This window comes from Salmo salar, chromosome 29 (assembly GCF_965601325.2).
Source record: "Salmo salar chromosome 29, fSalSal1, whole genome shotgun sequence".
Taxonomy (NCBI): domain Eukaryota; kingdom Metazoa; phylum Chordata; class Actinopteri; order Salmoniformes; family Salmonidae; genus Salmo; species Salmo salar.
Window position 1 is genome coordinate 15,323,033 of NC_138319.1, and position 22,941 is coordinate 15,345,973.

The window sequence follows — 22,941 nt, forward strand, 5'->3', positions numbered from 1 at the left end:
AGAGAGATGGGGATACCTATCAATGCGAGGTCACGTTTTCAATATCTCTTCCTGATTCAACATTCAAACGTGCAGAGGAAGTCAACAAGGTATTGCTTAGAAAATACACTGAAGACAAGGATGCCCTCTACCCAAGCCACAGAAGCCCATCAATAATTTTAATTGCTTAATTGTTTTATTCTTTATTTGACTAGGCAAGTCAGTTAAGAACAAATTCTTATTTTCAATGACAGCCTACCGGGAAAAACTGGGTTAACTGCCTTGTTCAGGGGCAGAACCAGATTTTTACCTTGTCAGCTTGGGGATTCGACCCAGCAGCCTTACGGTTATTGGCCCAATGCTCTAACCACTAGGCTACCTTAATTCAGGAAATAGATAAAGAAATTACACTGGTGTACATGCATTGTATTTTACTTGAGAACAGAGGCGCAAAAACAATATTGAATAGGAAATATTTTATTACTAAAAGTGGTGGTGCACTGAAGGTGCTCTTTTCACATCTCAGTTCTTTGCTTAAAATCACAAGATTTTTTTCCTCAATGAGAAAAGAAACAAATCAAACATAAATCTTTAACATGGAGAAAGACAGTGGCAACAATGGAATATATACAACATGGGAGGAGAATGAGGTGGTGGTGACTTCCACAGGCCGGCATTGTTCTGTGTTCTACACACAAGGCTCATACAGGAGGCACTTAAATCTGAGAGCCTACAGCCAGGACCGTGTCAGAGAGGAGGAAATATGTCAAACCGTTGGAGTCAGTGGGGCTGCTCTGTTCTGTAAAATAACACAATGACCGACCTTGAAATGGAACGGTCTTATTGTTTGAGGGGAGTACAGTGCTACTGTTGAGTCCATTCCTTAAGCACAGGCCTGGGACCTGTGAAATGGGGATTGTGATGCCATCATGTGGGACATCAATGCTGCTACGCACACACACTAGGTTACCATCCAATTGGTGAATATTCTAAAATCCACAAAAACAATATTCCCCACCAGAGATATTTCCATCAAAATGACTTGTTCCAGATAAAAGGCTGAGCGTGATGTAGCGCAGTTCATTTAAATGTACAGAATAAGTTAAATTGGTTTCCATCACATTGTCAACTCCACTGATGGTTTTCGGCACAACAAATGTTGCGTTATATAGTGAATGTGCCCGCTCTGGTCTAGTACGTGTGCTCTAGCCAACAGCTTGCAGATACAGTGCGGGTAGGCTACCTACATGATGAGATTATTATGGATAAAAGTGAGATTATTTGTATTTGTCAAACGGCAGTCAAGCATCAATCATCATGTCACCAGAATAAGACCCTCAATTATATTTATTAGGAAAGGAGCATCAAGGTCGTCACCGTGCACTTTCACCCCCCTATGAAGTTCACCGTAACTTATTTTTATCTGTAGCCTAATTAACTGCATGCTTTCTCGAGTCGTAGTGGGAGGACAATCATTGCGTGACTGGTTATTATATCAATATTTGTGAGAAGAAAAACTGAACAAAAAAAATAAAACTTTTCTGCCATTTCTCACGTAATGAATTTTACCGACCAAAATATCCCACCCTGTCTAGTGTGTTTATTTTGCCGACATTTTGGAAAGTTTACCAACAAATGTGCCGTTTCCATCAGGCCCGTCTTGACATTTTGTATCCAACGTGTACTTTCCTCGCATAAAAAGATTGGCTGGAAACCTGGTTACAGAGAGCATTAACAGTACACAGGCTTACGCTAGACACATCTAGAGCACAACGAAGGGGGTGCACATTCAAAAGCATGCACCGTCGCAGAATGAGCAATGTTGGTGATCATTAAAAATTTAACAGTTGAAGATGATGCATCTCCTTGATGCGACTAGTACACAACACACATTTCTAAACCGACCTACACTCAGGTACTTGGACAATGCATTAGACATGTTTACAAGAATTTTATTATTTTAATGTCATTCACTTCAATGCCAGTTAAATAGAAATAGTCCATAACTGCTGCATCACCGCCGGAGGGGGGTGGGGTTTATGATGATAAATCAAAATTCTTTTTTCTTCTTCATGAATGTCTATTTTACTTATTTACAATTAAAACATACCAGGTTATCGTACCCATCATAATCAAAATAGGGGAAACAATTTATCCATAACATTCTCAATGGGGCGTCTGGTCTTGTATTTCTACCTGGCAAGGCTGGTCTGGTTGATGGTTGGGCTGGTTGAGGGTTGGGCTGGTTTGAGGTCAGATCTTCTCCTGGATGAAGGGGGTGCTGCAGGGCCTGGCTGATGGTTGGGATGGTCTGAGTTCAGATCTTCGCCTGGTTGATGGTTGGGCAGGTCTGAGTTCAGATCTTCTCCTGGATGAAGGGGTGCTGCAGGGCCTGGTTGATGCTGATGCGTTTGGCTGGGTCCAGCATCAGCGTGCCGTCGATCAGGTCTTTTAGGACCAGGACCTTCTTCCTCTGCTCCTCAGGCAGCCGCTGGCCACCAACCATGTCACACAGCAGGTCCTTGGTGGGGTTGATGGTGCTCATCACTGTTACCTTCTCCTGTGGTGTGCGGAGGGAGGTTGGGTGAGGATGGAGAAGGAGTGGGTGGAGGAAAAAATACATACGAAAATAATATATATAGCAAACATTTTACATACAGGTGATCCCGGGGTTCAAACCCAGTATCCTAGAGCCATGCACTACCAACTGAGCTACAGAGGACCACAGTGAGAAACTCTTCAAAAAATATGAAGCATCTGAATGAGCCTTCATGACTAGCCCAGCAAATCTAGCAAGTGACTTACTTACGCTTGAACCACAAACTCAAGATAGAATCAGGGAAACTGTTTTTAACCCATTTCTTAGCAGGTGAAAAGTAGAACATATACGAACCCTTTCGGTCACTTTGTCTACTTCAATGTAGAGGAAGTTGAGGTTCTGATCAAAGTGCTGGTCTTTGAACAGGCCTTTCCGGATCATCTGAGAACAAAATAACCATTACGTCATCTGTATGCTACAGCACAGTGTACAATGCCCCAGGTTATGACTTCCTGTCAAAATCTAACAGAGACAGACAGACAGACAGACAGACAGACAGACAGACAGACAGACAGACAGACAGACAGAGACCCGCCAGGTCCAGTAATGTGGACAGTTTACCTTGTTGGGCATCTTGCCCTTGAGGTCCATGGCCAGTTTGATCATGTGGTTGTTGGAGGAGCCGGGGAAAAGGATCTTGCCGGTGTAGAGTTCGTACAGCGTGCAGCCCACTGACCACATGTCTATGCTGTAATCGTACGGCTTCCCAATGACTATGACAGAGAGACATCATGAGGACTGTGATCCAAGCAGGGACTACAGAGAGCTCTATTACAGCTAAACCATTATAAGCAAACAATCTCAAAGTAAAATGTACTGATTTCTGGAGCTCTGTAGAATCTGCTGACGAGGTACGGCGTGATGTCGTTGTCTGCCACGTGGGACGCCGAGCCAAAATCGCAGAGTTTCAAGATGGTCTTCGACTCGTTCACCTTGTAGGGGAGAGACAAGAGAAACAGACACTGTTAGATGGGACTATCAGGCCATGGTCTTATTACGGCACAGTATCGCAAAACGCTTCAATACATTTTTCAACGCAAAGCGAAAACAAGTGGTTTTTATTGGACAAATCCAGGTAGTCTCTCCCAGTTTCAGTCCTCTTTCTTCCATTTTGTGCCTTTGAACATGACCCGGCCTCAGTGCAGTTGTAACAGTCATGTGATGATAATGATAGCATGGGCCTCGTACCAGGATGTTGTCAGGCTTGATGTCAGCGTGGAGGATGCTGCAACGTTTGAGGAGTTTGAGTGCCAGGAAGAGCTGCTGGGTGTAGGAGCGGACAGCCTTGATGTGAAGGCCCACGTCCTTACCGTACTTCTTCAGCACCTCGCGCAGGTTCATACTGAGAGACAGATTTCACAGAGAGACATGAGTTAGAGCCAGTGAAGAAGTGTGCTAGATGACAAACACATCACGGTGTATCCTTCCACTGAGGACATGGGGTGCGTCTGAAATGACACCCTATAGTGCACAAATGTTGAGCAGTAGTAAAGGGAATAAGTTGCCATTTCCCACAGTGCAGTAGTGGTAGTCTCCCAGTTAGTACCTGAGGGGCTCGAACACCAGACACAGGTGCTGCTTGTGGTAGAAGTGTCTGAAGAGGCGCAAGCAGTGGAACTTGTCATCTGGGTCGGCGTCGTTGAGCCTCTTGAGGAACTCCAGCTCCTTCAGGCCAGTCTTCTGCCTGGAGACCCAAAACACAAAATCAGCAAGGTCAGCATCTATTGGTTTATTTATCCAGGTAGGTTCTATTGAGGAAAATATATATTTTCCAAAAAAAGCCCTGGACGATCCACATAGACATAGCTAGAATACTTCTAATGAAAGGGCACATTCAAATGTATGGGTGGCGAAGGCAATATGTTCCCCTAACCATCAGTGAACCAGGATGCGTCCCAAATGGCTCCATTAGTCCTTTAACAGACACTCTTCTCCGCAGCGACTAATTAGCACGTTCACCTTACATACCTTCATAGTGCACTACTTTTGACCAGAGTCCTGGTCAAAAGTAGTGCACTATACAGGGAACGGGGTGCCATTTGAGTCCTGAGACTGCCTGCCCGAGGACCTACATGAGCTCGTTGTTGCGGATGATCTTGACGGCCACATCCTGTCCGGCGCGGGCCGTGTCCCTGCCCCTGATCACGTTGCTGAACATTCCCTGGCCTGTGTAGCCGTACACGTCGTAGCGCTTGTCCAGCGTCTCCCCGATGTTCACGCCTAACACACAGTAGGATAGACACGAGGGCATGTTTAGAAAGTCTGTTTAGAAAGGCTATTTCCTCAATGAGATTTCCAGTTACTAGGCCTCAAATAACACTATTAACCAATAGTTAAATCAAAAGGACTGCACTCATACACAGCGGAATACTAAGACTACATGGACTGTTTGTAAACATGGATAGTTGAGAGAGCGAAAAGCTCAGCAGCCTTTCATTGATGAATTCGTGAATGGCAGTAACATTTGTAACAGTGTGTCCAGTCAAGGGCACTTACGGTAGTAACCCTCTGCGTCGGTCCAGTTGTCCCGGAGGTTGGGGTTCTCTTTGAAGTCCTTCCCCCCAACACCTGCTGCTCTCATCCTGGCACTCTGTGTAGACCAACATGACCAAACATTCAACCACACTCGCATAATGAACTACTGCCACAGACAGATCACTCAGAAGATGGGCTTGCATGTTTACTCCAGAGTAGCACTCTAAAGATCAGAGATATAAACATGGCTGGAGATCAGTGGAGGGGAGTGAGGCTCCTGTAAGACTTACATCAATGGCTGCTTCAAACATGACGTCCGACTCCGTAAACATATCAGGGGCCGAGGGCTTTTTGGGTCCTGACAGACAGAGGGAGGAAACGAGAGATTTAGTACACTTAAAGGAAACATGCTTCAACTGGCACATGTTATGGCCCAAAAATATGACATGAAATGAATGACCACTGGGGAACCAAAGACTAATTTACAACTCTGCATTTGGTCAATGTATGTCATATGTGTAACGTCACCACATTGCAACTTTCTCCCACACGAGACAAAGGTGTCAAACGAGAGAGCCATTGCGCTGTATCCCCTGTCAATGCCAGCACACCTTATAAGAGAGGGGCCCTGGAGTAAGGGAAGGGAAGAATCATGAGATTACACAGCCCAGTCTACCACAAAGGCGGTGTCTACGCTTGACACTTACCCCTTTTCGTTACAACCTTATTCTAAAATGGATTTGAAAAAATCCTCAATCTACACACAATACCCCATAATGGCAAAAAACAGGTTTGCCATTTTTGCTAATGATTACAAAATAAAAAAGGAGAAATAGCTTATTTACATATGTATTCAGACCCTTTGCTATGAGACTCAAAATTGAGATCAGGTGCATCCTGTTTCCATTGACCATCCTTGAGATGTTTCTACAACTTGAGTGGAGTCCACCTGTGGTAAATTCAAATGATTGGACATGATTTGGAAAGGCACACGTCTATGTAAGGTCCCACAGTTGACAGTGCATGTCAGAGCAAAAATCAAGCCACGAGATCAAAGGAATTGTCCGTAGAGCTCCGAAAACAGGATTATGTTGAGGCACAAAACATTTCTGCAACATTGATGATCCCCAAGAACACAGTGGCCTCCATTCTTAAATGGATGAAGTTTGGAACCAACACTCTTCCTAGAGCTGGCCGCCCGGCCAAACGGAGCAATCGGGGCAGAAGAGCATGGTCAGGGAGGTGATCAAGAAACCGATGGTCACTCTGACAGAGCTCAAGAGTTCCTCTGAGGAGATGGGAGAACATCCAGGACACAAATCTCTGCAACACTCCACCAATCAGGCGTTTATGGTTGAGTAGCCAGACAGAAGCAACTCCTCAGTAAAAGGCACGACAGCCCGCTTGGAGTTTTCCAAAAGGCACCTAAAGGACTCAGACCATGAGAAACAAGATTCTCTGGTCTGAAGATACAAAGATTTAATTATTCAGCCTGAATGCCAAGCCTCACGTTTGGAGGAAACCTGGCATCATCCCTACGATGAAGCATGGTGGTGGTATCATGCTGTGGGGATGTTTTTCAGCGGCAGGGAGACTAGTCAGGATTGAGGGAAAGATGAACGGAGCAAAGTACAGAGATCCTTGATGAAAATCTGCTCCAGAGCGCTCAGGACCTCAGACTGGGGCAAAGGTTCACCTTCCAACAGGACAATGAACCTAAGCACACAGCCAAGACAACACAGGAGTGGCTTCAGGACAAGTCTCTGAATGTCCTTGAGTGGCCAAGCCAGAGCCTGGACTTGAACCTGATCGAACATCTCTGGAGAGACCTGAAAATAGCTGTGCAGCGACACTCATCTAACCTGACAGCTTGAGAGGATCTGCAGAGAATGGGAGAAAGTCCCAAAATACAGGTGTGCCAAGCTTGTACCGTATACCCAAGAAGACTCGAGGCTGTAATTGCTGCCAAAGATGCTTCGACAAAGTACTGAGTAAAGGGTCTGAATAGTTACACTACCATTAAAACGTTTGGGGTCACTTAGAAATGTCCTTGTTTTTGAAAAGCACATTTTTTGTCCATTAAAATAACATAAAATTGTTTAGAAATACAGTGTAGACATTGTTAAAGTTGTAAATTACTATTGTAGCTGGAAACGGCTCATTTTTTATGGAATATCTACATAGGCGTACAGAGGCCCATTATCAGCAACCATCACTCCTGTGTTCCAATGGCACGTTCTGTTAGCTAATCCAAGTTCATAATTTTAAAAGGCTAATTGATTATTAGAAAACCCTTTAGCAATTATGTTTGCACAGTTGAAAACTGTTGTTCTGATTAAAGAAGCAATAAAACTGGCCTTTAGACTAGTTGAGTATCTGGATCATCAGCATTTGTGGGTTCGATTACAGGGTCAAAATGACTAGAAACAAAGACCTTTCTTCTAAAACTCGTCAGTCTATTCTTGTTCTGAGAAATTAAGGCTATTCCATGCGAGAAATTACCAAGAAACTGAAGATCTCGTACAACGCTGTGTACTACTCCCTTCACAGAGCAGCACAAACTGGCTCTAACCAGAATAGAAAGTGGAGTGGGAGGCCCCGGTGCACAAATGAGCAAGAGGACAAGTACATTAGAGTGTCTAGTTTGAGAAACAGACGCCTCACAAGTCCTCAACTGGCAGCTTCATTAAATAGTACCAGCAAAACTGCAGTCTCAACGTCAACAGTGAAGAGGCGACTCCGGGATGCAGGCCTTCTAGGCAGAATTGCAAAGAAAAAGACATATCTCAGACTGGCCAATAAAAATAAAAGATTAAGATGGGCAAAAGAACACAGACACTGGGCAAAAGAACACAGACACTGGGCAAAAGAACACAGACACTGGGCAAAAGAACACAGACACTGGGCAAAAGAACACAGACACTGGGCAAAAGAACACAGACACTGGACATCATTGGCCAGTTTGAGATATGGCTTTTTCTTTGCAACTCTGCCTAGAAGGCCAGCCTCCCGGAGTCGCCTCTTCACTGTTGATGTTGAGACTGGTGTTTTGCGGGTCCGATTTTGTTCAGATCTGGCTGACCAGATGGTCAGGGAGGTGGTCTGGGATACATTGTGTGTGGATTTCTCCTCAGTCTATATGCAATCAGGCTATCGAAAGAGCATACAGTGGGCAACGTCATCAACAATCCTTCCACAAGTCTCCAGAAAACACAAGTTTTGGGACCGAGGCACCTTTTCATTACAAAGTTGGAGGAAATACGTTCCTAGTGTGAGAGGAATGCGTTAGCTACCTCATAAAGGCTAGCCAATAAATAAATACAAAAAGTTGGCTAAAGTTAAATCAACCCATTTGTAATCCCTTTAGCGTTGATTGCTAGCTAGCGAGAGGTTAGCTGGCTAGTTAGCTATTGTCATCAGTTTTTGTTGTGTTGTTATCGTATTTAGACTATTCCACCGTTCGTAGAATGCATACAGGAATTTGAATATACTGCGGGAAAAGGGAATCCAGATACACTGTGGACACGGTACGCACATTTAAAATATAGTTGAAGATGCATTCCATGATCAGAACTCTATGATCAGAATACTAAAGCTGTATGAACTGTCAAGTCTAGACACGGCCACAGTTACAGCTAATGCGGGCACATTCAGCAAACAACCTGTATTAATAAAGAACACCTGTAACCTTCAAAATAAACTAAAAACAAAGAGTTATCACCAAGATGACCCACCCAGATTGTACATTGCATATCAGCTATGGAATATCTTGAGACGACAATATAGAGCAGACCAAATGGCACCCTATTCCCTATATAGTGCACTACTTTCTTTTCTCCCAGCCTGAATCCCTTTACTCACCGTCCTTCTCCTGCGTGATGAGGCCTTGCTTGGCCTTGATGTTCTCCTCAAACGTGTCCAGGTTCTCCAGCTCGTACTCCTTGACGTCGGCCGCCACACGCTCCAGGATGTCGTCTGGCGAGGGCGAGCGGCTCCGCGTGCTGCTCTGCGGGCTGCTGGGCTCCGACGCCATGGACGCCATGCTGTCCTCGTTGCCACCACGGTACTTCTGCACAGGGAGAGAGAGAGAGGTAGTGCCAGGTATAGAGTGGTCACAACAATGGAATTAAGGAAAAAGAAGATATATTTCGATGTGGGTCAATTTCAATAATGAAAAGGCAACAGCAGATGTGATGATCAGGGCTCAAGACTTAACCATTTAGTCTCATTTTGCGACTTGTATTTGGCCGCATCTGTGCGAGCTGCCCATTCTACATGGTCACCTCACTCCAAAAGCAATTTTATTTTTAAGGCTCTAAAACCACGATTTCGTCAAACAATCAAACATTATCCTCATTCCTGTAAAGATTAGATTAATCAGGGTATCTGCAGGTTACATGAAGTCAAATATACAGCACTGTTACTGTATAAAACTCATCCTGTTGAGCAGTTGATTTGTAGAATCTGGTGTGTTAGAGTAGGGCTGGAACAGAAGCATATACACCCAGTAGCTCTCTTCGAGGTGCTATGCTATTACATTAGAACATTAGCCTACAACCAAAAAGTCTCAAAATATTTCCCTCATTCAGTAAATCAGGTATCAAATGACTATACTTTGACGCAAGTCAGCTAAACGGGAGGGCTCTAGACTGACTCTTTTCACTGCCAAGGCAGACATGAATGAAGTTAGCTATTTCATCCAACATGTTCAGAGAATGCATGATGGAAATTTTGATGTGTCATAATACGATCCAGAGTAATCAGATACATTTTTGGCTCTTTAGAGATTAATTTGCCTGCATGATTTTGTGAGTGCATATTGGCCTCGGCCCTTCAAACTCAACTCTGGACCTCGGAGCCAATTACATTGCGTTTTTTCAATGTTCCCTCTAATCAGGGACTGACTAAGACCTGGGACATCAGGTCGGTGCAATTAGTTGTCATGTAGAACAGAAAACCAGCAGGTTCCGGACTAGAGCTGGCTAGAGCTGCCGCTTTCAAGGAGCGGGATACAAATCCTGACACTTATAAAAAAAATTCTGCTACGCCATCCAACGAACCATCAATAGTGGACTAAGATCAAACCCTACTACACCGGTCTTGCAAACTATCATGGATTACAAAGGAGAACCCAGCCACGAGCAGCCCCGTGACGCAAGCCTACCAGATGAGCTAAATGCCTTCTATGCTCGCTTCGAGGCAAGCAACACTGAACCATGTATGAGAGCACCAGCTGTTCTGGACGACTGTGTAATCCCGCTGTCCATAGACCTTTAAACAGGTGAACATTCACAAGGCCGCAGGGCCAGGCGGCTTACCAGGATGTGTACTCATAGAATGCGCTGACCAGCTGGCAAGTGTCTTCACCAACATTTTCAACCTCTTCCTGACCCAGTCTGTAAAGCCTACATGTTTCAAGCAGACTACCATAGTCCCTGTGCCCAAGAACGCCAAGGTAAACTTTCTAAATGACTATCGCCCTGGACCCACTCCAATTCACATACTGCCCCAACAGACGACAATCTATTGCATTCCATACTGCCCTTTCCCACCTGGACAAAAAGGTACACCTACGTGAGAATGCTGTTCACTGATTACAGCTCAGTGTTAAACACCATTGTGCCCTCCAAGATCACTAAGCTAAGGACCCTGGAACTAAACACTTCCCTCTGCAACTGGATCCTGGCCTTCCTGACGGGCCGACCCCAGGTGGTGAGGGTAGGCAGCAACACATTCGCAACGCTGACCCTCAACACGGGGGACCTTCAGGGGTGTGTGCTAAGTCCCCTCCTGTACTCCGTTCACCCACAACTGCCTGGCCGCACACGACTACAACACCATCATTAAGTTTGCAGACCACATGACGGTGGTAGGCCTGATCACCAACGATGATGAGACAGTCTATAGGGAGGTCAGAGACCTCTCTCTCTCTCTCTCTCTCTCTCTCAACGTCAGCATGATAAAGGAGCTGATCGTGGACTACAGGAAACAGAGCCGAGCATGCCCCCATTCACATCAACTGGGCTGTAGTGGAGCAGGTCGAGAGCTTCAAGTTCCTCGATGTCCACATCACTAAGGAGCCATCATGGTCCAATCACACCAACACAGTCATGAAGAGGGCACGACAACACCTCTTCCCCTCAGGAGGCTGAAAATATTTGGAATTGGCCCTGAGATCCTCAAATAGCTCAACAGCTTCACCATTGAGAGCATCTTGACTGGCTGCATCACCGCTTGGTATGGCAACTGCTTAGCATCCGACCGTAAAACGCTAGAGGGTAGTGCGTACGGCCCAGTACCGTAATTTCCAGGACTATAAGCCGCAACTTTTTTCCCACGCTTTGAACCTCGCGGCTTAAACAATGACGCGGCTAATATATGGATTTTTCCCACTTTCAATTCCCCCCCCCCAAAAAAAACACATTCTGTTACGTGCTCAGTTTTTTGGCGGCATGAAGCTTTCATTAGACCAATGAAATTGCCGAACGGGTTTAAGGTCAAACAACTTTTCTGTTTACTGTTTAGATTAAATCGAGCGCTCTCAAACTTCCCATCATTCTGATTACGGTAGTCATTTTGTCACCCTCATCATGGCAAAGACACGGAGAAATGCATATGATGGAGCTTTCAAGTTGAAGGCGATTGATCTGGCTGTTGGAAAAGGAAATAGAGCTGCTGCACGGGAGCTTGGTCTTAATGAGTCGATGATAAGACGTTGGAAACAGCAGCGTGAGGAATTGACAACTAAAGCTTACTGCTAAATTTTTTCTTTTTTATTACAAGCCGTGCTTCGTTAAAGCCTATTTATTTTTGTTACAAGCCGTGTTTCGTTAAAGCCTATTTATTTTTGTTACAAGCCGTGTTTCGTTAAAGCCTGTGTAAAGTTCATTTGTTTCAATGTACCGGTAGGCACCTGCGGCTTATAGACATGTGCGGCTTATTTATGTTCAAAATAAATAAAACATTTAAATTCAGTGGGTGCGGCTTATATTCAGGTGCGCTCAATAGTCCGGAAATTACAGTACATCACTGGGGACAAGCTTCCTGTAATCCAGGACCTATATAATAGGCAGTGTCAGATGAAAGCCCATAAATTTCTCAGAGACTCGAGTCACCCAAGTCATAAGACTTTTCTCTGCTACTGCACGGCAAGCGGTACCAGAAGGCCAAGTCTAGGACCAAAAAGGCTCCTTAACAGCTTCTACCCCCAAGCCATAAGACTGCTGAACAATTACTCAAATGGCAACTGGACTATTACATTGACGACCCCCCCCATTTGTTTTGTACACTGCTGCTACTCGCTGTTTATTATCTATGTATAGTCACTTCACCCCTACTCTGTACTGGTACCCTGTACATAGCCACGTTATTGTGTTACTTTAGTTTATTTGGTAAATATTTTCTTAACTCTTCTTGAACTGCACTGTTGGATAAGGGCTTGTAAGTAAGCATTTCACAGTAAGGTCTACACTTGTTATGTTCGGCGCATGTGATAAATAAAGTTTGATTTGATTGAAAAATTAATCGGTACACCAACAGCCTAATCGACCAAACAGTCAACTAAATGGGGTCAGCCCTAATGTGCACATGGCTGGATAGCGCTCGAAAACCTAGAAAGTGGGTCTCAAGTATTATTTGATGTTTTTTCTGCCGTGGTGGAACAAATAAGCAGCACCGGCACAATATAACGGAAACACTGAAGTCATCTCCGTCACATTTTTTAAGACCTCTGCAAACTGAATTTAAGACATTTTAAAATTGAAGGCCTGTAAATGAGAAATTAGTTGACTACAAATTTTTATGGGCCCGTGGACACCAATTATGTTTAGAGTTAGCAATCTAGCTAATGCGTTTGAGTTTCCATTTATTAGGTGGTCATTTAGCACCAAATAAATGAGTCTACGTAGTCAAATACATCTCTGTTGAACAAAATCCAATTCTGGAGTTCTGTTTTAACAGTAAAATATAACTCATGAAAATCACTGGATTAGGTTGCACATCAAAATATCTCGATTCATGCATTCCTGCATGAATGCGTTAGATGAAACAACTTATTTCTCTAATACCATCTAAGTAGTCTATTAGACCTCTTAATAAAGCACTGTGAATTACTTTATAAGTTATTACTCTTATTTCAATTGCGTGACGCCACACCAAATCATGGGCTGGTGCCACAAACTGAAAAAGTTTCTGGCACCAGTGCCACCAGGGGGAAATGTTAGTCTGGAGCCCTGGATGAGGGACAGGGAACTGACCTGGACGATAGCCAGGCGCTGCTGCCGGCGCTGCTCTATGATCGCCTCTTCGTCCACCTCCTCACCGTCAAAGTCCTCAAGCCTGGTAACAAAATAAACCCACTTACAAAAACACACAATCAGCCAGAGAATTACCATATTGCAGAGTGTAGCATTTGTCTGTGTGTGTGGGTGTTCACCCTCTACTCACACTTCCTCCTCGGAGGACTCCTTGTCGGCCTTCATGCCCTCAGAGAGGCTGCCCTTGAACTTGTCCTCGTCCCGGCCATGTCTCCTCCTCCTGTCCCGGTCCCGGGAGTTAGAGCGCCGGCCGTACTGTCTGAGACGGCCGTATCTGTCTCTCTCCGGCGACCTGCAGCACACAACATAGGAAATATTTAAACAACCTTGGCCTATGAGCCTCATACTCTGTCATCACCAAAGCTTCATCACTAGAACCAGACAAACTGTAAGGAAACCATCTTACCACTACCATGACAGTGTTAACTCGAAATGACACAACGACAATGTTCTAGTTCAACAACGTTTACTAAACCGTATTAGCACACTACATGTTTGCCATTGCACTCAGGCCAGGTTCATCTACCCCGAGACTCCTGCGCAGGCGCACTAATAACAGAGTGATAGCCCCGTAATAACAAAAATATAGGGATACTTAAAAACATGAACTTCACAATCTCACACTTTTTTTTTTAAGACAAAACATCAACAACATAATTAAAATGTCCAAGTATTATTCAAGTCCCCCATTACAATTTGGTTGTGAGACAAAGTTTTTATTTGTATTACTCAAGCTGCCACTTTCCATTACTGTGAGCCTGTATGAGCACAAGACTGGATGCTCCCTTTTTAGTCAGACAGTCAGCAAGCTGTTCCTTTGTCGACCACAGAATCCGCTGGATTCTCTGTGTTTGAATAAGTTCCTTGATGCTGCTAATCTCAAGACGAAGTCTTTTCTCTGTGACAGACTTGGTTGACTTCACAGCATCAACTAAGAAGTAGTTGTCAGTGACACAAACTACAGGTAGAATGTGCCGTTTTGTCTCACCAGTGGTAAGCTCTGAGAACAGAGTTGCAAGAAAGATGGCATTGTCAATTCCATCCGCAAGAGCAAGTATTTCTCCAGCAAGTGTGCGTCGGACAACCCTTCTGATCCTTTTTGACTGCCAACAGATGAGAATCTTCCTCCTTCACCCCTTAACATGATTAGATGTCCACCTTGTGTGCCTCCATCTATTTGTAAGGTTCCCTAGGGAAGCATCACTGAAGACAACTAGTTTCAGAGAGTCATCTTTTCCAACATGCTGAAACTTTAGTCACTTGTTGCGATTTCAGTTTACGAACAACTTTGTTTGCCTCATGAATGGTTTGTACAGTGGCGTATTTTGTGTTGGATGCCAAGTTGCAGCCATCAAACATTAGATCAGGTCTACTCTGTCTAGCAACCCATAGAATTTGACCCATCTTTGACCTCAATTGATCAGCTTCAATTCCACAGAGGGGAATTCCTTTGTATGGCTCTTGAAGAATCCATGTGGATAGGTTGAAGATTCTTGATATAGGTCTCCTGTTGCATCAGTATTGTTCCATCAACTGTAATAAACTCTATGCCAACAAAAATGATCATGCTCCTCACGGCCGACCTGGAAAACAGCTTTGAGGTGTGGAATCACAGTTGTAGCAAAGGTCTGTGAGCCACCCCAGATGAAGTCATCAACATGACAGGCAAGTACTCCAGTCACATTGCAGTCTTGATCAAGCCAATAGAAGACTGCAGGATCCACTTGTGACATGTTTCCACCTATACTCAGCATTGTTGCCTTGACTTTGTTGTACCAGTAGAGTGATGCATCTGCCAGGCCATACACACACTTTTTTAGTTTCCACAGTGTTCCTTCGCTCTTAGCTTCAGGCGGAGGTCAGATGGAAATGTCCCTTGACAGCTCTGTTCCCTGCAAAAATGCAGATTTGATGTCTATGGAATGAAGGTTCCATTTTTTTCTGGCAGATCACTGTCATCCGCAATCTGAGTGACTCTGAGGCACATGTCGGCGAGTCTTTTGGGAGTTCTTTAGCAGCCAGCGCCCCAAAACCTCTAGCCACTAGACGTGCTTTTGGCACTATTCCAGTTGAGGATTCTTTAAGGGTACACACCCACCTTGTTGAGACACATTTTGGCCAATGTCGTTGACTTCCTCAAACACTCCATTTTCCCTCCAATTACTGATCTCATCTAGCTTAGCTGAGTCAAATGACACGTCCTTTGTTTCAAGTACATCATCATTTTGAATGTCATTGTTTTTCTTGGTTTTCCATTGGTTCAATTCTGAGATTATCTACAAGTGACAGATCAGCTGACCCTGTTGTACCAGAAAGGGTAGCTGGTTCAGAGTACTGCAAGTTGTACCAGTTCTGGTGTTTTCCTTTGGCTTTTCCTGCTCGTCCAATGACGTTTGCTGTACGTGGAATACCACTCTCTCTGTCCATGTATTTAACAATACTTAGTTTTTCCTTTGTGTTCATGTTCTTCCTTTGTGTTCATGCTCTCTGTGACTGTCAGAATCTCATTTTTACATGGACTCTGTGTGATGTCTGTCTAAAATGTTTACACAATAGTGGCCTGAGGTAGTAAGTTCAAGGGTCACTGGTTGTTTAAACATCACTGCCTTGTCATTTTTTATGTCTAGTACAGCCCCTGCCTTCTTGAGGGAAGCTTTGCTTAATAGTAAGGGGATATCTGTAGGGACCACCTCTGTTTCAAGGTGACACTTAGTCTGACCGATTTTTGCTGGTATCTTAACTTTTGGTAGGTTGGACGATACTCCCATCTCCAAATTTGAAAGCTCTGTTGCTTGGTGTGTCAATCATATTTTGTACTTCTTTCATATTTAGTTCACTGACATAGGTATCAAGCCATTTTGCACCACACACTACGTGTACATGCAGTATCAATCACAATCCTAAGGATTTAACTATAAAGATCTCAGTATCAGAAGCAGATTCGTTTGAAAACAGTGTAATGTTACACTTCTCTCTGTTTACATTTCCCTCTGTTAGTTTAACTTGTTCATTTTTATAAGGACAGTCTTTAAGCCAATGGTAAGTGCTTTGACAAATAGCACATTTTGATGTCCTTCCATATTTGACTAGTGGATTTGTGCCGGGCAATGGCGTCCTCTTCTGGTTGTCTTGAGTATGTGACTTGTTGGCACCTTTTCTCTGCTGCTCAGTGTAATATGCTGCATCACTCACTTGCATTCCATCTGTTATTGGCGCGACAGACGTCTTTTCACCCCAAAACTTTTTTGTGCCGACCTCATTGATGCAAAAGTCAGCCTAGTACAAGCAGTCAAAGCCAACTGTTTCTCCCTACCATCCAGACAGTATCTAGAAACTTGAAAGCTAACACTGCATCTGGGAGAATCATGTCGTACTTGCGCATCCAATTGTACCTCTGTTCGAAATCAATTATGAAGTCCTTCATTGCAACCGAAATATCTTTCGTAACACCGTCAAAGTTTGAATATGCCTCGTAGGCACGGTCTTTCTCTTCTTTAAGAAACAGTGCTCTAATCAAAGTTCCCATACTGTCATCCTTGTTCAAATCCTCAACGGATATTTCCAGTGTTGTATCTCTCGCTCTTCCCTCAAGCGATAATACCACCGCAAGTGCTTGCTTTTTCTCGTCCAGATTAGTAACCCGTGTCCAGATTCCAAGTTAATTTTTCCATCTTTCATACGACCTCTTCTCGTCGAACCGAGGTGGCACATTGTAGTTATTAGCCATCCTCTACTACCAATGTTAACTGGAAATGACACAAGGACATGGTCCCAGTTCAACAACGTTTACTAAACCGTAATAGCACACTACACAGTTGCCACTGCACTCAGGCAGGGTTCTCTATCCCGAGACACTTGCGCAGACTCCCTAATAACAGAGTCATAGCCCCGTAATAACAGAAAAATAGGGATATTCAAAACATTAACTTAACAGACAGCATTGCCTGCCTATTTGACGACAATAATTGTAACTAGCTACACAGATCCAGTATCTGTAAATGTAATGCAATATTAAACTATTAGTATTTTATTAGGATCCCCATTTGGCTACACCGTAGCCAAAACGAACGTGCGCAAATTGATTTTGTCCCCCCACACCAAACACAATCACGACACGCAGGTTGAAATATCAAGACAAACTCTGAACCAATTATATTAATTTGGGGACAGGTCGAAAAGCATTAAACATTTATGGCAATTTAGCTAGCTAGCTTGCAGTTACAAGCTAATTTGTCCTATTTCGCTAGCTTGCTATTGCTAGCTAATTTGTCCTTGGATATAAACGTTGAATTATTTTACCTGAAATGCACAAGGTCCTCTACTCCAACAATTAATCCACACATACAGTTGACGTTTACATACACCTTAGCCAAATACATTTAAACTCAGTTTTTCACAATTCCTGACATTTAATTAGAGTAAAAAAATCCCTGTTTTAGGTCAGATAGGATCACCACTATTTTAAGAATGTGAAATGTCAGAATAATAGAAGAGAGAATGATTTATTTCAGCTTTTATTTCTTTCATCACATTCCCAGTGGGTCAGAAGTTTACATACACTCAATTAGTATTTGGTAGCATTGCCTTTCAATTGTTCAACTTGGGTCAAACGTTTTGGGTAGCCTTCCTCAAGCTTCCCACAATAACTAACTTTGGTGAATTTTGGCCCATTCCTCCTGACAGAGCTGGTGTAACTGAGTCAGGTTTATAGGCCTCCTTGCTCGCACACTTTTTCAGTTCTGCCCACATATTTTCTATAGGATGAGGTCAGGGTTTTGATGGCCACTCCAATACCTTGACTATGTTGTCCTTAAGCCATTTTACCACAACTTTGGAAGTATGCTTGGGGTCATTGTCCATTTGGAAGACCCATTTGCGACCAAGCTTTAACTTCCTGACTGATGTCTTGAGATGTTGCTTCAATATATCCACATAGTTTTCCCCACCTCATGATGCCATACTATTTTGTGAAGTGCACCACTCCCTCCCGCAGCAAAGCACCTCAACAACATGATGCTGCCACCCCCGTGCTTCACAGTTGGGATGGTGTTCTACGGCTTGCAAGCCTTCCCCTTTTTCCTCTAAACATAACGATGGTCATTATGACCAAACAGTTCCATTTTTGTTTCATCAGACCAGAGGACATTTCTCCAAAAAGTACGATCTTTGTCCCCATGTGCAGTTTCAAAGCGTAGTCTGGCTTTTTATGGCGGTTTTGGAGCAGTGGCTTCTTCCTTACTGAGCGGTCTTTCAGGTTGTCGATACAGGACTTGTTTTACTGTGGCTATAGATACTTTTGTACCTGTTTCCTCCAGCATCTTCACAAGGTCCTTTGCTGTTGTTCTGGGATTGATTTGCACTTTTCGCACCAAAGTACGTTCATCTCTAGGAGACAGAACGCGTCTCCTTCCTGAGCGGTATGGCGGCTGCGTGGTCCCATGGTGTTTATACTTGATTGTACAGAAAAACGTGGTACCTTCAGGCATTTGGAAATTGCCCCAAGGATGAACCAGACTTGTGGAAGTCTACAATATTTTTTCTGAGGTCTCGGTTGATTTCTTTTGATCTTCCCATGATGTCAAGCAAAGAGACACTGAGTTAAGGTAGGCCTTGAAATACATCCACAGGTACACCTCCAATTGACTCAAATGATGTCAATTAGCCTATCAGAAGCTTCTAAAGCCATGACAATTTTCAGGAATTTTCCAAGCTGTTTAAAGGCACAGTCAACTTAGTGTATGTAAACTTCTGACCCATTGGAATTGTGATACAGTGAATTAATTATAAGTGAAATAATGTCTGTAAACAATTGTTGGAAGAATTACTTGAGTCATGCACAAGGTAGATGTCCTAACCGACTTGCAAAATTAACAAGAAATTTGTGGAGTGGTTGAAAAATTTGTTTAGTGTATGTAAACTTCCGACTTCAACTGTAAAACAGTTAACCAAATCGTTTCTAGTCATCTCTCCTCCTTCCAGGCTTTTTCTTCTTTGGACTTTATATGGCGATTGGCATCTAACTTTCATAGGTGTATTACCACGACATACTGACCGAAGTTCATCTTGAAATCACCCATGCGTGTATAACCAATGACAAGATGACACGTAGGTATCTGCTTCTACAAACTAATGAGGAGATGGGAGAGGCAGGACTTGCACCGCGTTCAGCATCACAAATAGAACTGACTTCTATTTTAGCGCTCTGCAACGCAGACGCTCGTTGGCGCGCGCAAGCAGTGTGGGTGCAATGATTGAATAACATGTAAGTGTACATTTATTTTGCAGTGCACGCGACGCGAGCGGTGTGGTCAGCATGTTAGCTTTTGCAAAAGCAATTATTTACAGGCATCATCTTAATTTCTGGAGGCTTGAAGAAGCCCCTGCAGATTTCATTTGGCCCAGCACATCCACAAGTTTCAGCTTGTCCCATCTCACCTGCGTCTCATTGGAGACCTGCTCCGTCTCCGGAAGGGCGAGGGGGACCTTCTTCTGAAGGGTGAGCGGCTCATCCTGCGACGTTGGGGAGCACCTCTGGGGCTGGTCTCCCGTGACCTCGCTCTACCCCCTGGCCCTGCTTCTGGGCGTATTCGCTTTCTGTGGGAGAGAATATAAAGTTTAGAAGATCAGCGGTGGATAGCAGCACATTCTTAATGCCCCTTCATAAAACAGTATGTGCCCTCAAATAGTTGCCCATGCCATGTACAGACCACTACTGTTGTTTGGTATAGGACAATAAGGGGGTGGACTGCAGGTTAATCCATAGTAAACACACCGGAGTGGTGAGGAGCCCTGTCTGTCAGCATCCCTCCTCCTGGCATCTGGGGAGCGACTGCGGCCTCTCCTTGCTGGGGACCTGGCTGATCTAGAAGGAGAGCCCTGTTTGGAGGTGGAGGCTGAAGCGGATGCCTGCTGGGAGTCTCTGGTGGGGCGTGGGGAGGTGCTGCGTCTCCTCGAGGGGCTAATGGGCACTCCTCCTCCTCGCCTGTGGGGAGAGCGGTTCTCTTTCCCTGACGAAGCATCCTTGGAAGGTGACTTGGTCGGCCTCTTGTCTCGCTCTCTTTCTGACTCCGACCGCCCTGGACGCTCCCGTGATCTGGACCTCCGGCTGCCACGCTCCGTGTTTGGTCTGTCGTCAGGCTGGGGCGAAGAGCGTTTGTCTGAGCGGCCGCTTCTCTGCTCTGCTCTCCTGCTGGAGGGGGAAGGAGACTTCTTGTTTCTCTCTTTGGACCTGCCCCCGCTCTGGGAACGCTTCCTCTCTTTTGATTTGCTGCGGCCACGGCCTTTGGCGGCCACATCTTTGCTGCCTTTGGTTGTTTTGTCCGACTTGGATTCCTTGCCTGTCCTCTCCTTGGACTTGCTCCGACTGTGGCGCTTAGAGCTGGACTTGCTGGCTTCTGTGGAGTCCCGTCTGGCTTTACCACTCCTACCCCTGGGGGAGGGGGGTTTCCCCATGCTGCCCTTCTGACGCTGCTCCCCGTTCCGGACCCTGCCCTCTCCGTCTCCCTCCTCAGAGCCAGAGTTATAACCCTGTAGGATGAGGCCCATGCCTGACTGCACCTTACCCCCCTCCATCACCTGGCTGTCCAGCTCAGCTTTAATCATGGCCCTCTGTTTCTCCAACTCCTCCAATAAGGCCTTGTCGTCAGATGAAGGGGAGATGTGAGTCTTTCTCTGGCTGGAGGCGCTGTTGATGCCAGGGGCGGATGAAGAGGAGCCATCTTTACGTTTGTGTTTCTTGTGTTTGTGTCGATGTTTGCGCTTTCGGTCCTTGTCCTCTTCGGACGTGTGCTTGTGTTTTTTGTGCTTGCTGCGGTGTTTGTGTTTCTTCTTCTTGTGTTTGCTGCCACTGCTGTGATGTTTGGACAGCTTCGCTGTCTTTTCTCCGTTAGTTTCAGCTTCCCCCTCTCCGACCTCTTTCTCCTCCCGCTCTTCTTCTTCTGAATTCTCACCACTCTCCTCCTCACTCCCACTCTTGTCATGGCTCTCCAAATCTTCTTTCCTAAGGTACAAAGATTGGTCAAATTTATCATTTAAACCAAACAATTTTTTTTGTAACTTGGCTAGCTACAACATGAATTGTCCAAAACATGACTTAACACAGCAAACAAAATCTGTAACTGCTAGCTATCCTTGCTTCCCGACTTGACCGCCAAGTCAGCTAGCTAGCTGACCGCTAGCTAACGCGCTAGCAAGCTACTGTAGCAAACAATGGCTAGCTTGCTACGTTAGCTTCTTAGCTACGTATGCAATAAGCAATGCTAGCCAGATAGTTAGCGACTTTACTACAATGTTAAGTTGCATGTTAGGACACTCGGGTTTGATTGGTTTATAGTATGGTTTCGCTATAGAAAACATTTAAACATGTCAGCAAACCCTTTCGAACACTGGGCTAGCTAAGAGTTAACAGGCTAGCTCTATTTAGCTAGCCCGATACTGTTTCAACGCTGCAGAAAACAGATACACCTACGACAACGTCGACTTGCCAAAAGCACTGAATCGGGTGAAAGTACTACAAATAAGTTGCATTGTCGTCTAATCTTCTAAAATGTCTTACACGTGCTCGTTTCCGTTATTCATTCTGCTAGACGCGATATCCATCTCTACATCGGCCATTTTCCTCAGCCGGAGTGTTTCTTCCTTCAATGCATTGTACACAGTACACACAACTGCAAAAAAAACGGTACTTCTGCCCTCTACAGCAGCCGCGACGTACTGGGTTGACTGAAAACGCTAAAATTATACTTTTATCCACTAGGAGACAGTGATGTTTGAGAGAATGCTGACAGTGGCAAGGGGAAAGTGGCTGGTAAATTTCTCGACAAGTGTTGGTCTATTTCCAGCTAAAGTTATTCATAGTTTAAAAGCAAAACCTAAAACCAGGTTATTCTCAGGCACTCCCTCCACTGGGGTTTCTGTCACTCACAATCACCTTGGAAAGTTCCTTCTCCCTTACAGCCTCTCTGAAAAAATACAAATGTATGTTTTACAGCCTCTCTGATCTAATATCACCCTAAAAGAGCAGAACATGATTACCATAAAGGAGCGTTTTCATTACCTCATCACATTACAGTTACAGTCTGTAGAGATTATAGACCTGTATACCCATCAGCACCCTCTGAAAAATTAGAATAAAAAATAGATATAATTTTATTTAGGGAATTTCCCCCCCACGAAAGTAGTGCGATGGGCCTTTACTTGTCCTGTATTAGAGGACCGATATAGCCGTCTGTAGCGCATGCGTAAATCCCCTCTCCCGGAAGTATCATAGATGAGGAAAATATCATAGAGCTGTTCCTCCCAAAAAGTCCCAAGATGATCTCAAGATGACCTCCACCCCCACCATCCTAAGCTTCTTCCACTTTTTCAATGGATTTGTGCAACATTTGTATTTATAGTCTAAATAAATAGAGTGCATTGTTTCAATGTATCTACATAGGCAAAAGTCCAACTGTAAAAATTGACATGTTATCCCTAGCTATGTAAAATCAAATCAAAATGTATTTTCCACATGCGCCTAATACAAGTGTAGACTTTACCGTGAAATGCTTACTTACAAGCCCTTAACCTACAGTG

General features: G+C 44.4%; 1 protein-coding gene and 1 non-coding gene across 2 annotated transcripts; both read right to left on the reverse strand.

Moving 5' to 3' along the window:
- Positions 1 to 440: 440 nt before the first annotated feature.
- On the reverse strand, positions 441 to 22,077 carry LOC106590191 (uncharacterized). Its single transcript, XM_014180929.3, has 15 exons — positions 21,923 to 22,077; positions 20,141 to 21,367; positions 19,804 to 19,962; positions 13,499 to 13,660; positions 13,309 to 13,390; positions 8,915 to 9,122; positions 5,344 to 5,411; positions 5,075 to 5,168; positions 4,651 to 4,798; positions 4,125 to 4,262; positions 3,767 to 3,920; positions 3,396 to 3,510; positions 3,140 to 3,291; positions 2,873 to 2,959; positions 441 to 2,539 (listed from the first exon to the last, which is right to left on the reverse strand). The coding sequence occupies exons 1-15, from the start codon at positions 21,979 to 21,981 to the stop codon at positions 2,336 to 2,338; spliced, it is 3,057 nt and encodes a 1,018-aa protein (XP_014036404.1). The 5' UTR covers positions 21,982 to 22,077; the 3' UTR covers positions 441 to 2,335.
- Positions 5,613 to 5,701, reverse strand: LOC123731568 (small nucleolar RNA SNORA49). The gene has a single exon (XR_014383107.1). It is a non-coding gene; the product is annotated as a small nucleolar RNA SNORA49 (small nucleolar RNA).
- Positions 22,078 to 22,941: the final 864 nt, after the last annotated feature.

Coding starts and splice junctions, on each gene's coding strand:
- LOC106590191 (XM_014180929.3), bottom strand. CDS start 21,981: ATGGCCGATGTAGAGATGGATATCGCGTCTAGCAGAATGAATAACGGA. Junction 4,263..4,650: donor ATCCGCAACAACGAGCTCAT/GTAGGTCCTCGG, acceptor TTGGGTCTCCAG/GCAGAAGACTGGCCTGAAGG. Junction 3,921..4,124: donor CTGGTGTTCGAGCCCCTCAG/GTACTAACTGGG, acceptor TCTGTCTCTCAG/TATGAACCTGCGCGAGGTGC.